The 13,552-nt window shown below is 46.3% G+C and overlaps 1 protein-coding gene across 2 annotated transcripts in view; it reads right to left on the bottom strand.

Annotated features, from left to right (window-relative positions):
• Positions 1–270: 270 nt before the first annotated feature.
• WDR7 (WD repeat domain 7) overlaps positions 271–13,552 on the bottom strand; it is a 388,174-nt gene continuing 374,892 nt past the window's right edge. Inside the window, exon 28 of one of the 2 annotated variants that reach the window (XM_019937105.3) lies at positions 271–1,569. In XM_019937105.3, coding sequence (XP_019792664.1) covers positions 1,531–1,569 — 39 coding nt within the window. In that variant the 3' untranslated portion in view covers positions 271–1,530. Of the gene's footprint in view, positions 1,570–11,860; positions 11,912–13,552 lie in introns of those variants that run through there. The other variant, XM_073790768.1, reaches the window with a different exon arrangement.

The following is a 13,552-nucleotide window of genomic DNA, read 5'->3' as shown; positions in this document are numbered from 1 at the left end:
TCTGCCCCAGGAGGTCTGGGCGGGGCCTGAGACTCTAACACGCCCTGGGGGATGCTGACGTTGCTACGGCTGTGCTGCCTGGACCACACTCGGGGTGGGATGGATCTAGCCCAGGGCTCAGCCACCTTTTCCTGTAAAGGATCACACTTGTAAATAGTTGAGGCTTTGTGGGCCAAGAGGCGACATGGAGAATTGTGTCCTCGTATAACAAGAGAAAACAAGTTTTCAGACGTTTTTTAATTGATGAAATTCAAAATATAATGACAATAATTAAATACGTTTTTTTGGTAATACAGGTCTACTAATGGAAAGGCTGGGATCCTTTTTTGGGGAGGGCCACATTTCATTTAACTGGGATTCAGCATGCCCCACCACCAAGTCGGTTGCAAATGTTGGTCTGTAAAAACCGTTCTTAGCTCGAGTGCTGTACAGAAAGCACAGGGCAGCTGGATTTTGCCGCAGGCTGTAGTTTGCCCACCTCTGGTGTAGCTGTGCTCAATGGTTAACCTAAATTTATCAAAACCATCCAGGGAGATGTTTCCCCCTATTCCCATCCTGGGTAAGGGATGGAGATCCAAATCCTTCTCCTGCCTCAGTTTACCTACAGAGGCTCTGGGCAAGGTCACACACCTGAAACAAACATCCTGCCTTTTGCTTCTGAATCAATTTTTGCTTTGAAGCGTCAGTCCGCAGGAACGTACACCCCATGCGGCACCCTTGAATGGTGCAGGCTCATAGAAGGGTCTGTGAAACTGTGGTCTGCTTTATTCCTTTTACACCCAATCAACTGTGAGTTTTCAGATCGGAGCCCTCATGGGTTAGCCTTGGGAGCCTGGTGTTCAGAGTTCACGGCCAGGGCAGTAGGGGTCGCTGGGGGTCAAGGCTCAGGTTCTCCAGAAGCGTCTTTTGCCGTCCTGTGCCCCATCAGTGGTAATTTTTCTGGTCATTTCCAGCATCACCAGAGAACCTAAGTGTCCCTTTAGTCTCTGCTCTCCTTCCTCATGTGGGTCGAGGATGGGTAGAGTCACCTCCTCTGGTCCAGCTTCTATAAAGCAGCGAGTTAGGGGAGATCCTGTCTTCCTGCCTCACAGCCAACCAAGTCATCCAGTTGAAAACACCTGGGCCAGGTGCACTCCCGGTTCCGCCATGAACGAGCTGTCCACTCCTTCCTTCGTTTCTCTTTTCCATCACTCAGTGGAGCTCACTGAGAACCTAACATGACACCGGATACTGGGGACGAGTGACCACCGGCTGGAGCCCCTCTCTCCATCATCAAGCAGGGATGACTCAGCTTAATTTGAGACGCCCCAAATGAAATAACATTTACGAAAGCTGTTATCAAGCAGGAAAATCATTCTAAGCGGGTTTTCAGTATGAAGCAAGTAGATGCTCCCCTTTCATACCTGCCCCCCTTTCTTATCGAGTTCTGTAATTTACAAAAAGCAAGAAATATAAGTGCTGGGAAGGGAAACACAACAAGCATTGTTTTAAGTGCATTTCTGAGCCGACAACGAAGCTTAGCCTTTGTCTTCAAGAAATAGATCCAACGTGAAACTGCAGCTTTACATTCTGTGGACAAGATTTTAATCAATATATGGGAAGCAATTCCGCCTAACACACACCCTGGGGGTTGCAGTAGGGGTGGCAGGGTTTGGAGGGTCACCTGAATGCAGTTTGTATAGGTGGTTCTCACTCCTGGGGGCTATGTTCCTGATCGAGGTACTGCGAGTCCAAATGGTGTAAACGGAATCTTACTTCCCCATAGCAGCAATGCTACATGTAGGATTATGTGAATGGGAATTTGCTCCCGTGCGAGAGAGAATGCAGGAATAAAGGCATTGAAGTGTGAACGTGGATGGTATTTTCTAGGAATCGTGAATGGCCTGGGCTGGCAGACAGTTAGCTACCCGTCGCTCCCACTGGGGAAACGTGACATTTAAGCTTATTAAATCTCCTAGGTTCAGCCTCGACAAGGTCCCTCAGCTCTTCCTTTTGGTGTCCACTGCACCCTCTGTAGTTGCAGTTCTCACAGTCTCTTGACTACAGCTGCAGCCATCTCCTACCTGGTCTTCCTGCCACAATTCTCTCCATTTTCTAATCTATTCTTCACCCAGGATTAACCAAGAAACAGAATTGTTCTCTCCCTTAAATTATTGAGATCTCACCAAACCGCACGGGAGAAAGCCAAACCTTACAGCACTGGCTACGAACACCTTCCCGCTGGCCTCAGCTCCTGAGCCTGGCACTGTTTCCTGCCAGGTCACTGGACAACATACAGGCTGTTTTCCAGCTTTGGCTGCAAGTGTCTTAACCAATGGGAAGTCGATTATATCATCTAACAAGAAGCTGAAGGTGGGCAACTGCAGGGCTGGCTGCTCTGGAAGCCCAGGGGTGTCACCAAAGACACCAATGTTCTCCATCTTTCTGCTCTGCAATTTCCAGTGGGTTGGCTTGGGCCTTAGGTCAGTTCCAGTGTGGGCCCAAGATGGCTTGTGTGGCCCTTGGTGTCACATACTCACCCACTTATGTCCACAGATAGAAATTTCTACTTGAACGACTCTCTTTATCAGGGAGGGAAACCTTTCCCCAAAGGACTCCCCTCGCAAACTGCCTTCTCATATCTCATTGACCAGAATGCCATTAATGACATTTCCTGAGCACTACCAGGAATTAAATTAGCATTATTGGCTTAAATTAATCAAGCTTCAATCCCCAAGACTGATGAGAGATTCCACCCTGAGCGCATGGCCATGTGGTGTGAAGAATAGGACCAGATCCAGGCTTATAGTCAGGGAAGAAGGGAGAAATGGCTCTTGGATAAGCAGTTGGCTCTATGGAAAACCCACCTGCTTTCATACCTCTATGCCTTCACTCATGGTCTCCCCTTTGTCTGAAATGTCCTTCTACTCTAGACAACTCCTATTCATCCTTCAAGACCCAGCTAGAGGGCCACCATCTGTGGGATGTGGTTGTGTTGGGAAACCCCACAATGGCAAAGGACTGTGGGAAGCCTGTGGGAGCTGAGGGTGGGCTCCAACAAACAGGCAGCAAGAAAGTGAGGCCCTCAGTCCTACAACCGGCAGGAATTGAGTCCTGCCAACAACTACATGAGCTTGGAAGTGAATTCTTTCCTACGAGGCTCAGGTGAGAACACAACCCAGCCAACATCGTGGTCACAACCTCTGAGAGACCTGAGGTAGGGGCTTCCAACTAGGCTGTGTCTGGACTCCTGGTCCACAGGAACTGTGAGATCTTAAATGCGTGTTGTTTATGCCACTAAGTTAATGGTGATATTGTTATACAAAGTAGATAATATTCCCTGTTTTCATTTTTCCCCTCCCCCTAACCCACCCCAGTCCATTCTCCAGGTGGCAGCTGTTTTCCAGCTAAATGTCACACCTCAAGACATCCCTGACTATGGTCTACGTGGTCGTACACGATCCGGACTCCCTGCTCCTGTGACAAAAGCCTGGGTCACCACCTGCAGCCCTGCTCCTTCCTGCCTCGGGGACGTCACATGTGCTACTTCCTCACCTTGAAGGTCTTCCCCCTCCTGACTGCTCTTCTCTCCCTTCAGAGACCTGCTGTCGACTTTGCCACCCCATCCCCGGGTTGTCAGGTCTTAGCCCTTTCCTTCCGCTCCGCATTGATCACGTTACAAGTGGAGGTTTGTTGATCCTCCCATCGCCACGGCCCCGTCCCACCCACACTAGAATGTAAGCCCTATGAGGGCAGGTATGACGATTGTTTCACTCACCCCTGTAGTCCCAACACCTAGTTCACTGCCTGGCACATGGGAGATGTTCGATAAATATTTCCCAAATGAATGAATGAGTTTACTTTTCAGGAGAATCTACCAGAGTGTGTATATTCAAAGGAATGTTTGTCTGGACGGTCTGTCAGCCCCCTTCCTCTACGCTCAGAGGACCCGTTCTCGGGGCGGGATACTGGTTTCCTTCCTCACTCCTTCCTTCTCTGTGCTGTATCATTGTATCCAGGGAATGAGGCTCTGGAGACAAGGACTGGGAGAAGAGAAGAAAACAATGAAGAAAGAAGTCAGGGACCAGTGGGGCTTGGGCAGGTGTGATCCAGGGAAGCAGAGCCTGAAACACTTAAGAAAGCAGAGTCCTGGTCGCCCAGGGGGGCCACCCAGGACCGGAGCCTGTGTCCACCATGGAGGACCTTAGCTGAACACAAGCACTGAGAATTGCTCTAAGAGCATCAGAAGGAAGGGGCTGTGTGTGCGTGTGTGTGTGTGTGTGTGTGTGTGTGTGTGTGTGTGTGAGCAATATATATAATGGACTTCACAAAATATACTACATTAGCTAGATAGCTTTTGAAATGCATGAGCAATGTGAGTGCCTGGGCTGTATTAATTTGCCTTCTCTAGAAATGCCTGGAAAATAATAGGCATTCAATGAGTCATTGTGGAGTAAATAAATGAAGATTGAATTTTGAGGTCCTTGGTTTTTCACTGAGGTCAATATGAGAACGGAGCATGTCTCTTCAGCTATTGTAAAACTGGCTTGAAGAAACCGTCCACTGATGGAGAGGAGAGAGCGCTTTGGATTTGAATCTTAGCCCCACCTCTAACTAGCAGTGTGACCTTGGGTTGGTTACTTAACCTGTCAGTATATCAGTTTTCTAACCTATAGAAGAATGTAGACTAACTCACGGGACTTTTGAGAGGCTTAAATGAAATCATATATACCAAACACCTAGCACGGTCTCTATAAATGTTACGTTTTCCTTCAGATTTTTAAATTTAAGGATGCAGGCGATACATTCCACTCAGAATATAGGAAGAATAAGAAGTTGGTCTTTCCTTATGCCCAGTATGGGTCCTTCCTATATCAGACAATTAGAACTATCTAACTCACCTCTGCTCCAGCTGCTAAGAGATTTAGAGCCAAACTGAACGGTAAATTCCTTTCTGGAAAACTCACCCACCTCCTTCCTCTAAAAGGTTTGGAAACAACAAGCAGAACGCTAAGTGTGAAAGGGTGGGAAGTGGAAGGAGGAGATGTTTTGGCAATAAAGGGACAGGCGAAGCACAACAGAGCCCTCCCAGAGGAGCCTGTGACTCACTAGGAAAGAGACGTAAGATCTGTGTCTCATGAGTCAGGGCCTGGCACGTGCTCTAGTGACAAATCTGAGGCTAAAGGATGTGAGCATGGTGGTGTGTTCTGGTTTGCTCTAGAAAATTCTGATATATTCCAGTATTTCCTGGAATGAGATCATCAGAGACAAGAAAGCCTAGGCTATGAAGACCCAATGTGTGACAGTAGAGACTAGAGGGGCCTCTGTCCCAGCAGGGACTCCTTTTTGGAGTAAGTTTTGTGCTACTTCTGTCTAGATGGGAGATCAAGTCACCTGCGAGGTGCACCCCGAGCATTTGATTTTTGATTCCATTTAAACATTTTTAAGTTTCAGAAGTGCATTTTATATATCCTAAGGAAGAAGAGACGCCAACAAAAGCAATGGGGAGGAGAGGTCAGAGAGATGTGGCTCTGGGAAGGTAAGGAGACAGAGCTAGGGGGACCGGCCAGCAGCACCAAAGGCTGCTAAGTCATCAGTGAAAATGAGGGCCCATTTCTGTAAATGAAATTCCATTTTTCCCGAGATATCCATTTCATAAGAGAGCAAAACTGGTTCCTGAGTTACAACAAAATCACTCTGTGGAATGTAGCACATTCAAACTCATGCATTTTAGCTCAACCATTTCATGGTAAAATAGTCATATTATTCAACACTGAGAAGGAAGCTCTTGTCCTTTTAATATCTGGCACAATGGCCGTAAAACCAAAGGAAAAAAATAATGGCTTTTTTTTTTTGGGCCATGTTAGGTCTTTGTTGCTGCGTGCGGGCTTTCTCTAGTTGCAGCACGTGGGCTTCTCACTGTGGTGGCTTCTCTTGTTGCAGAGCACAGGCTCTAGGGCGCATGGGCTTCAGTAGTTGTGGCTCGCAGGCTCATTAGTTGTGGCACGTGGGCTCAGTAGCTGTGGTCCACGGGCTTAGCTGCTCTGCAGCATGTGGACTGTTCCCAGACCAGGGCTCGAACCCGTGTCCCCTGCATTGGCAGGCGGATTCTTAACCACTGCGCCACCAGGGAAGTCCCAAAATAATGGCTTTAATGGCTTAAATGAATGAACATTCTTTTCTGTTCTACCACACTTTCTTCTGCTTCTAAAAGAGGATGGCTGGCCAGGTCCCCTGATGGCTGGCTTCCCCGACTCCTGTCACAAGAGGGAACTTGGAAGAATAGAGAAGGCTGGGTCTTGGCAACAGAGGCTGGGATTCGAATACTAGATATGGCTTTTATTAGCTGTGTGATCTTGGTCATTTATCTTATGTGACCTGCAATTTTTTCATCTGTGAAAGGGAGATAATAATTCATGGCTTTTTGGATTAAGAATTAAGCAGAATAACGAATGCAGCTCATATAGTGTCTGGCACACAGTAAGTGCTCAGAAATGTCAGCACCCCTCCACCTTTCCCCATCACTTTTTAAAAGTCGGTACTCTGATCTGGGTTGAAGAAAGGAATAAAACAGAGGGAAAAAAGTTGATGGAAGAGTATACTTTTATGTAACGCAGAAGCAGGAAATGAAGTAGAAAACCTGAAACATTTCATAATTATAGCTTAAGATAATAATAGTTAGCAGAGTTAGCATTTATTGAATATACTATGTGCCTGACACTGTTCTAAGTGCTCTCTCTATATTAACTCTTTTTTCAGCCTTATAACAAGACCATGAGGTAGGGATGAACTTATTCCCGTTTTGCAGATGAGGAAACTGGGGCACAAGGAGATTCCAGTAACTGAGGCACAGGGAGCGTTATTCAGCTAATAAGTGGCAGAACCAGACTTGAACCTTGGCAGGTTCATCTTCTGCGAAGGAGACCCCAAGATTAAGATTTGCTGGAAGGACGTGGATCAAGACACGTTCCCGGGATCAACACCTAAGTGAGGCAAGCAAAAATGGGCAGAGGGAGAAGTTGGGCTGTGATTCAGTTGCAACAGAGGTTTCAGCCAAACCCTCTGGGAGCTTTGAAGCTGGGGTGGCCCCTTGGAGCTGTCCCAAACCGAGGCCAGTAGGGTGGAGCCTTTGCCCTCCCATGACCACTCATTGGATGCAGCTGCCTTGGGAAGGTGGGTAGGGGCTTGAGGAAAGCAGCTGTCTTCAGCCCAGGCAATTCCTGGACAACTGTCAATGGAGCGATGTCAGCTGCCAATGATTCAGCACCTGGTTCACCAGCCTCCACTACAGTCACTCTTTGCCCACTTGCTTTAAATAAATTCTGGGAGCATCTCTTCCAGTATTCTGGAGAGAACTTATAAGAGAAATATGAGTGGGACGAACTACAACCCTTGATGCTGCAGCTGGTCCTGAGGCCACCATCGATACACACTGTCTCTTCCACTATCCCTTCTAAGCCCCCCTCCCCCTTGGCAAGAACCTCTGCTAATCTTGGGTACTTACTATCTTGCTAACCCAGAACCTCACCCGTGAGGGTCTGAACTCCTGATAACCATACCCTTCAGGTCTACAAGCCAAGTAAAGAATGTTGATTTCGGGGGTGGGAGGTGGCTGCCTTCAGCCTCCTGTTATCCATTCTTGATTTCTTTGGGGTGGAGAGATTGAACCCTTGTCGGCTGCCGGAAGGATGACATACTTTATTAATCATTTCCAAAGATCTCTGCAGGGCAGGCCCCTTTGGCTACCACTCCGACCTTGCTGCTCATGACGACAGCACCCACTGGGTCTCTATTACTTCAGGAGCCTATCATCTGCATCGTTTTCAGGGCCTGGTTCTGTAGCGGCGTTTTCTACCCTCAGCCTGGGCCTACAGAGATGCTCGGGCCCTTCTCACCCGCATGTCCCTTATTGGTTGGTAAACAGAACGTCCTCTGGCCTTTCTCGCAGAGCAGTCATCTGGCGAGTTGCTAGCCGTACACCCCTTATCTCCTCCAGCAGTTCCACCACTCGGAGCTTTTTGGTTCTTTCCTCCATCATCTGCCGTGGCTCTTCTGGCATTTCTTCTTGACCTCGTATCAGCCATCATCTTCTCCAAGCTGAGCAGTAGGTCTGTACCTTGTCATTTCTCCTTGGTCTCACTTCTTATTCTCTCTCCCCTTGCCCAGCGCACCCAGAATCCAGCCCCATTATTCTCCCAGTTCCTCGAGGGTCCTGTTGGCTCGGTCCTACAGCTCCTTTGAAATCTAGTTCTTTTCCTCTCTTAGCAGGCCCAGAACCTTGACAGCCAGACGCTATTCTGACTGAACCCGCGCTCACTGGTCTGGTGGCTGGGAGAGGAGGTTGAGGGCGTGTACCGTTCTGCAGGGGAGAGGCCTCCACACGGCCTCAAGCAACGGAGCAGGCTACTCGGGCAGGTCAGGGAGGGTTCATTGGAATCTGGGGTTTCAAGATTGTTCAAGTGCGTCAACCTGGAGAGCCCCATCCACCTCATTCAGGGCTCTGACCTTGGGATGCAGACCTTCGGAGGCTAGGACTTCAGCCTTCTCTGGAGCTCTGCTTCCCGAAAACAAGTCCTGGGCCTCATTCTCAGCTTGTCATCAGCTGCAGGAAATGAGGCTCTCCTGAGATGTGGCCAAGGAGTGTCTCTGCTTTCACATGTAGCCTTTAATTGATGACACCCTCAGCTTTTTTTTTTTTTTTTTTTTCAGTATGTGGGCCTCTCACTGTTGTGGCCTCTCCCGTTGCGGAGCACAGGCTCCGGACGCGCAGGCTCAGCGGCCATGGCTCACGGGCCCAGCCGCTCCGCGGCATGTGGGATCTTCCCGGACCGTGGCACGAACCCGTGTCCCCTGCATCGGCAGGCGAACTCTCAACCACTGTGCCACCAGGGAAGCCCGACACCCTCAGCTTTTCATTTTCTTTTTTTCAGTGTGCTGAACCATTCAAATCCATTGTCCTTATGTCTTTTCCCCTACTTTTCAAACACCTGCCACGTTGTACCCTCCAGTGCATCCCCTTCCATCAGTATGCCATCCTGATTAAGTTTTCACAGTTGCATGGCCCCAGCATGCCAGAGGCTACCCATGATCACCTGCCGCCAGGGATGGGATCCGCACTGCCAGTGACCCAGCTCCCAAATCATGTTTTAGATCCCGTTTTCTTGGACCACCCCTGGTACCAACTGTCATAAATTGGGTTCTCTGGGGTGCAGACTATGAGATAGAGATCTGCACACAGGAAGCTTATGGAGCAGTGTTCTCGAGATCAACACTGCAGGGGAGTGAAGGAAGCAGGGTTAGGCAGAGGGAAAGCTGAACCATGATGCAGTTCAGTGAAAGCTTCAGCCAATCCCAAGGGAAGTCCTGGAGCTGGGATGGCCGTTCAACGTTATTCTGAAACAGCTAGAGGCTGGGGCTTTATACCTTCTCCCTGACCCATCGCTGGATGTGGCTGTCCCCAGGAGAAGGATCATGATCTTGGGTCAGACAGTTCTCTAGCTGTGAAGCAATCTCCAGGGAAGGACTCAGCAGAGAGCTGAGTGTCTAAGGACACCAACACTCCCAGTAGCTGGGGGAATAAATGCTTCAGTCCTGGAGTGATTGTTGAGGGAGGTGGGAATCTAGGCGGTGTACATGGCAGGCACCCAACGCACTATGCTTTCTACGTACTAGAAGACAGGATGAGGAGAATGCATAACTTATTTTTAAAGCATAATTTGAAACGATATATGCACCCCAATGTTCTCTGCAGCACTATTTACAATAGTCAGGACATGGAAGCAACCTAAATGTCCATCGACAGAGGAATGGATAAAGAAGATGTGGTACATATATACAGTGGAATATTACTCAGCCATAAAAAAGAATGAAATCATGTCATTTGCAGCAACACGGATGGACCTAGAGACTGTCATACTGAGTGAAGTCAGTCAGACAGAGAAAAACAAACATCATATGATATTGCTTATATGTGGAATCTAAAAAAATGGTACAAATGAACTTATTTACAAAACAGAAATAGAGTAACAGGTGTAGAAAACAAGCTTATGGTTAGCAGGGGGGAAAGTGGGCTGGGGGGTGGAAGCAGATACATTGGGAGATTGGGATTGACATATACACACTACTATATATAAAATAGATAACTAATAAGGACCTACTGTATAGCACAGGGAACTCTTCTCAATACTCTGTAATGACCTATATGGGAAAAGAGTGGATATATGTATATGTATAACTGATAAACTTTGCTGTACAGCAGAAACTAACACAACATTGTAAATCAACTATACTCTAATAAAAATTTAAAATATATATATATTCTGAATTTTCAAAAAAAGCAAAAGAGCTTTTTTTTTTTAAAAAAAGAAATCTGGAAAACTAGTAAAAGTCAGAGAAATCTTTCACTAGGGTTTTGCTCTAACTATTATCATTATTTTTAGGGTTTTTAACTTTCAGATGTCAGGTGTTCTCTAGCCCAGCAGTCTCGTTTTCTGTAGTTGTATTAACTGCAACTGGAGAGGTACCTGGATTGTCAGTACTGCCCACCAATGCCCCTCAGGTTGTAGGTGTGAAGTAGTTCATGTACCCTCAAATCACATAATAACGTGGACTCCCATAAATTCCTATCTTATAACATACCTTCCATCTTCCTAATTAATTTCCATTTATTCTTCAAGGCCCAGCCCGAATGCTTCCTCTCTCAGAAGCCTAACTTGACACCACCCTACCAGAATTAGTCAGCTCTGTGTTCTCATAGCTCTTTGCCCATCTCTGTTCTTCATACTTTTCCCATAGTGTTTATGGTCCTTTGCTAGATTGTGAGCTTACCAGTGAGAGGAAAACAGAACATATGCTTGGCACATATTAAGATTCAGTAAATGCTTGTAGACTGAATAATGTTTCATGTGGTATCTTTATTCATAAATTTTCACTAAAACTTAAAGTGTCACTGTGTGGCTCACGTTTTAGATAATACATTTCACATTTGGGTAAATGAAGTGCTAAGTCATTTTTTTTTTTTTTTTTTTTTTGCAGTACGCGGGCCTCTCACTGTTGTGGCCTCTCCCGTTGCGGAGCACAGGCTCCGGACGCACAGGCTCAGCGGCCATGGCTCACGGGCCCAGCCGGTCCGCGGCACGTGGGATCTTCCCGGACCGGGGCACGAACCCATGTCCCCTGCATCGGCAGGCGGACTCTCAACCACTGTGCCACCAGGGAAGCCCTGTGCTAAGTCATTTTGACGCTAGTCAAAACAAGAAGATATTGGCAACAGAACTTACACGTTGTTTCCTTTGCTTCGGTGATTTTGTGAAACCTAAGCTATAATACTTGGTGCAGAGCCTTGCGCAATTCTGATGGATGTATATTTCAAAGCTACTTATATAAGTAACTCAAAGTCATCCCTGATGCTAAAATGGCGAACTACTTCCTTTTTCAGGAATCGGTCATAACTTCAACTGCCGTAATCAACCAGCCCCATCCGCTGGTATATATTTCGGCATCTCCTCAGTGTCTACAAGTTTTGGTGAGCAGCAAGATGGCAACACACAGCAACATGACGAAGAGCCTGGTGAATACAGTTGGAACCACAGAGACTCCTCTTTGGGTTAAGATGTTCAGACCTATTATTGGAGTCTACATAGAGATAAAATACAATACAAAACCCAACAGTGTTTTCCAAAGAACACATGTAATTTACAATCTTATTTATCCATGCTCAGTAAGGACTTCTAAATGTCTACTAAAAATAGTAGCTCACATTTCCTGAGGGCTTACTGTGTGTCGCTCTTGTAAGCACTTTACAGGCATATGCTTATGGATGTAACAGATGCAATACATATTTGATACTCACTACAAATCAGGCATGAGCTGGATTCCTGGTCTTCTCTGGGAAATCTCAGAATATTGAGGAGTCTTGGCTGGCTGTGCTCTCCTTTTGAAACAAATAAAACAAAAAAATCTCCAACCAGATCTACGCAGAATAGAGATTTTTTTTTTTTTAATGAGAAAGAAGGTATATAAATTAAGGGTATATTTTCACTGTTATTTTAATCATGATGTTGTTTGTCCTTGAGGAAACAGAGTGTTACTTTAGATACTTCAAGTATTCAGGATTCCTTTGTCTTTCTGCGTTTGGCTGGAAGGTATGGGCACCATTCGACTTCTTTTCTTATCTGTAGGAAAGAAACAAATCTATATCCATTTGATGGAGGTATCCGTCCACAGAACAAATGGATCTAATCTTGCGGTAAGAGTGGAGTGAATTGCTTACCTACTTCCTAGAGATGCGTAAGCCTCACTTTGAAGAGCACTAATTAGAATACTTGTATAAATAATTTGCTTAAAGGGATTTGGAGAAATAGAAACAATTCAAGTTCCAAAGGCACTCTTTTCTTATGTTAATGACTGAAGGGAATGTGACGGAGGAGCTAAGATTTACGTGGCATCAGGGCAGCAGCAACAGGCATCAAAAAGCAAGACTCTGGGCTTCCCTGGTGGCGCAGTGGTTGAGAGTTCGCCTGCCGATGCAGGGGACACGGGTTCGTGCCCCGGTCCGGGAAGATTCCCACATGCCGCGGAGCGGCTGGGCCCGTGAGCCATGGCCGCTGAGCCTGCACGTCCGGAGCCTGTGCTCCGCGGTGGGAGAGGCCACAGCAGTGAGAGGCCCGCGTACCGCAAAAAAAAAAAAACAAAAAAAAGCAAGATTCTGAGATGTTACCACAAGACGATGTAACCACTCCAACAACAATCCACGTCCAAGAAAAAATGTACAAAACCCAGAAATCTTAACAACTTTTTAGGCATTCAATATTTCACACTGCTGCCTCTGTAACATTTAAGATTTGGTTAAAGGAGGACCGTAACATTACAGCACACAACTGTGAGCGCTGTTCATTTAAACGGTTCCAAGCACGAACCTCTCTGTAGTCTTTTTTAGTTTGTAAACAGCAGAAAGAACTGAACATCTAATTTTTGAAATTCTTCTGGCTTTTCTTTTTGACCTTTGGTATTTGTATGTATTGACGATCTCTAAACCATTGTACAAAAACACCTTGAAGTGTCAAGCTTTAAAAATGAATCTTCTTTTCTCTTTCTCCTGTGCAGCTTGGATTATCTTGGCCTTGTCAAAATGCATTCTCTAGTTAGAGGTTAGAAATATTTCCCTCCTGGCTCCAGAGTATTGATTTTCTTCAACACTCAGCTCTGTCAGTCAGCCGAAGGGGTGAAAGGTGAAAGTTCACCCAGCACTGCTTGGCTTTACCTTCCTATTAATGTCATGCCCTTTCCACATTTGATCAGTTTATGTGATCACCAATCATAAAGAACTGTTACTGCCCCTGTTTTCCCTATAAGGATACATTCAAGATATCAGGAGATGTTAAAACACTTCCTGGGATGGACAGGAGGCCTTTGAATAGGGCCAGTGATGTTGTAGTCAACTCCTTTAATGCTTGTCTATCTCTTAAAGGAAATTGTATTGTTACATGATGATTGACTCAATTTAATTCTTATCTGAAAATTAAAGAGAACTACATTCACCACTTACATGACTAACTCTCTGTGAGCGATGATG

This window comes from Tursiops truncatus, chromosome 13 (genome assembly GCF_011762595.2).
Source record: "Tursiops truncatus isolate mTurTru1 chromosome 13, mTurTru1.mat.Y, whole genome shotgun sequence".
NCBI lineage: Eukaryota > Metazoa > Chordata > Mammalia > Artiodactyla > Delphinidae > Tursiops > Tursiops truncatus.
This window is presented reverse-complemented; position numbering and strand designations above follow the sequence as displayed.